We start from the raw sequence: 3,659 nt of genomic DNA, 5'->3' as shown, positions 1-3,659 counted from the left end.
AAGGACTTTGCGCGACGAAGTTTACTTTTCGACGCGCAAAGTCACTTTGAGCGACGAATTATTTTTCGTCGCGCAAAATTGGTCGCGCAAGACTTTGAGCGATGATGTATTGTCGTCGCGCAAAAGTTTGTCGCGCGAAGTGACTTTGGGCGACGAATTATTTTTTGTCGCGCAAAATTTGGTCGCGCAAGACTTTGAGCGACGAAGTTTCAAGTTTCGTCGCGCAAAGTGACTTTGAGCGACGAATAATTTTTCGTCGCGCAAAATTTGGTCGCGCAAGGGGTTTTTTTTACTAGTGTAAGCCAAGCTCACAACTCACTCATTTCCATATAACTCGTCATTGACTTCCTCTGACATTTCCGCTCCTGTAATTTCTTTTATGTAGTGATTTAACTTTTGTAAGCTCCTGACAATTTTTATCTCATTTCTGCGGACTCAGTACTTTCAACTTTTCAGCTTTTTCTTTTCTATGCGCAGATACCTTAGTGAAACTAATTTACTCCCACATTCACTTCTTGGTTCTCTTCAATATACCTTAACATTGCCCCTAAAATCAACAACGTCAGAGCAACGACAGAGTCTCCCTTGTAAATTGAACATTTCCTAAAACTTCTCAACCTATTAAAACACATTTATTAACACCAACCATCAGCTAGATCATGAAAAATAGGTGAGAAAACATACCTCACTCACATGAAACGGGGGCTGGAGGAGGGAGAATGAACCGGCAAAAGTTTACGAAAAAGCTATCCCAACACCGCCTGTTTTTTGGCCGTTTTTGGCGACTATGGCTGGGGCTGGAAGAGGGGAGTGTGGTGGTTCTAACGGGACCGGTCTTGCTTGAATTGGTGGTCAGAGTTGAGAGAAATCACCTCTTGAAGTCGACTGGTCGAGCTCCCCAAAATGCAAAAATTCTGGGTTTAAAAAAACTGAACTTTGAAATATTTATGGTTATGCCACTGAACTTCTTTTGATCGCCATTTTTTCGTTACAACTCTGATTCGAGTCACTACGTGTCTACGGATTCGTTTCGATGTGCTCTGCGCAACATCCAATCGAAATTTTCAAATACCTTCCCAAACTTAAAATGACCTTTTCGCCCCTTTTTATAATAAATAATATCTTTAATTTTCAAAAACCTTAATTAATTCAAATAATTTTATTTTGTTGTTTATTTGAATTTATTTATTTATTAATTTTTCCCTTTAAATTCATTTCCTCTTATTTTAATCATTTAATCTTCCCCGAATAAAAGTCAACTCTTAAATCATTTCAATATTCTCAGGGTAAAATTGTCTTTTTCCTTGAATAATTTAATGTTTAACTAATAATTTAGGATCGGGTTGTTACATTTTTTTTTCAATTTTATGTTATTTTATTGTGTTGTTTAATTGATTTCTACTTCTTTAAAGTATTTAAATGTAAAAGATCTTTTATTAACATTTTGTTCATACTAGAGTGGGCTCCACTTTGCCACATCACCCACTCAAATTGGCAGGTAAATGATCAATAAGAAATTACAAATATACCTTTGCCACGTTATCAAACTTAATTGACTTTTGGATGGAGTTGAACATGGGACACCAAATCTTGGTCAATGATGAAAAGTGAGTCACTTTAACTTTCAGAGGGCAAAGTAAGATTTGACCAAAATTTTGGGGGGCACTACAGTAAATAAGTCTTTAAAAATTCATGGATCCATAACACCCACACCCACACCCAAAATTATTAATAAATATATATAAATAAGAGAACTTGAGCACCAAGTACACTGATTCTAATCAAAATACCGTGAATTGAATAGTAAACTATTCAACTGAGGTTCTTTTCAGGCAAAGTTGTATGGAGTATTTACTCCCTCAGGCAAGGTTCTGAGTTTGAGTCCTAATATTCGTGTAGTGTGTGTGAGTTTAGTATGTTATCGCCCCTCTCAATAGGAAAGATTCTCAAAAAAAAAAAAAAACAAACAAACAAATAAAGATTTCATGATTTCTCAAATACAACGGAAACGACAGTAAAGATAAATAGCTAGCTACTAATAAACAATGATGTTACTTATTTGATTCATATAATGTTCTCTTTATGTTTGTCGAATTAATGTGCCAAATATGTCAGTGTGTGTCAATTGGTTTTTTATTTTTTTATTTTTTATTCAAAATTAAGAAAGAGAATCCAACAAAATAAAAAATAAAGAGAAGTTGTGTTCCATGAAAACATGACCTTATTTTCTTATTTTGGTCTTTATTTTAAATTTTTTTAATATGAAAAAAAAAATGTTAGTTTATTGTATTATCCTTATTTAATTAAAAGTTTCAATACTTAATAAATTCATTAATCAAGGGCAATATTTGGTATATTGAATGTTTTACTATTATCTTTTTTTTGTTGTTGAAAGATTAAAGAAATTGACCCAAAAGTAGAATCATGGATCTCTGGCCATGGCATCCCCCTTAGTAGAAAGCCGAAGATCATGGAAGAGATACAAAGGGAACTTGTTGAAAACTCGGATTTTGATGTGGTTAGGGAAATCCACTCTATTCTTCCCCTCCAAGAAATCAAAAGTTGCAGCCCGTTGAGTAGGCTGAGGAAGGTAGGTTCATCCAAACACATCATATTTAAATTTTCACAACCATTATTCATATCCAATGATGATATATATTATATTTTTAATTGCTAATTATTTTTCTCAAATATTTCTAGGTGCCACTACTTAAAGACATGGACGAAGGAGTTTTGGTAGAAATATCTGAGAAGCTTCATCCCAAGAAGTACACTCCTGGAAAAATCATTATAAACAAGGATGAAACACTTCAAATGATGCTTTTCATTGTGGACGGACGCGTAATCATTGAAAAGACAGATGGTTCTCAGTTGGAACATCTAGGCCCAGGAGATTTTTATGGAGAGGAACTTCTAGTTTCCACATTGTGGACCTCCTTTAGTGATGCAAAACCCATAAACCAGTCTGTTCAGGCCATTGATGATGTTCAAGCCCTTGTTCTCTCTGCCACAGACATGGCGACTTTGAGCTTTAGTTCCAGGCGGCATATCAACGAGTTGCGCATGGTGGTAACTATTCTTCAGAAAGTAAGCTCCTCTCTATTTAGAAGATATATAAAATATGAATAATTTAATTCTCACCTTCCATCCTGTTATCATTCTTAGTTTTATCAGTTTCTTAGATTTAGGAAGAGGTGCTCTTCTAGAGCATTTTGCTAGAGAGAATGGAGAGAGGAATATGAAAAGCACTGTTCTATTAATTTCTGCTGAACCTGCAGCTTACAATGTGTGACTGTTAGAAGAGAATTGTGATTCTCTTCTAACAGAATTTACAGCTGTCATCCTATTAGAAACTTACACTTGTCATAGCAAATCTAAGCTAGAGAATCCACCTAGACTATGATCTAATGGTTCTCATTACATCATTTAAATAGACTGACCAAAACAGAACAATATAGAGAATAGCTTCAGCTCTAAGAAATCTGCTGCAGGATTATATTTCAACACTCCCTTCTAATCCTTTAGCTGATTTCACACCAAGCAAGCTTCTCAGCCTCACAAACCGACCCTTAGGTAGAGCTTTAGTCAAAATGTCTGCTATCTGATCTTCTGTTTTGCAGTATATCAGTTCAATTTCTTTTGTTTGAATGGCTTCTCTG

At 35.1% G+C, this 3,659-nt stretch overlaps 1 protein-coding gene across 1 annotated transcript in view; it reads left to right on the top strand.

The window, feature by feature from the left end:
• The window catches only part of LOC117612892 (cyclic nucleotide-gated ion channel 1-like), a 12,288-nt gene extending 8,989 nt beyond the window's left edge, over positions 1–3,299 (top strand). Inside the window, exons 6-8 of the mRNA XM_034341527.1 lie at positions 2,553–2,590; positions 2,701–3,087; positions 3,279–3,299. Of these exons, the coding sequence (XP_034197418.1) occupies positions 2,553–2,590; positions 2,701–3,087; positions 3,279–3,299 (446 nt within the window). The remainder of the gene's footprint in view (positions 1–2,552; positions 2,591–2,700; positions 3,088–3,278) is intronic.
• Positions 3,300–3,659: the final 360 nt, after the last annotated feature.

The sequence above is a fragment of the Prunus dulcis genome, unplaced genomic scaffold (genome assembly GCF_902201215.1).
Source record: "Prunus dulcis unplaced genomic scaffold, ALMONDv2, whole genome shotgun sequence".
Taxonomy (NCBI): domain Eukaryota; kingdom Viridiplantae; phylum Streptophyta; class Magnoliopsida; order Rosales; family Rosaceae; genus Prunus; species Prunus dulcis.
Note: the sequence above shows the minus strand (reverse complement) of the source record. Positions and strands in the feature narration are given on the sequence as shown.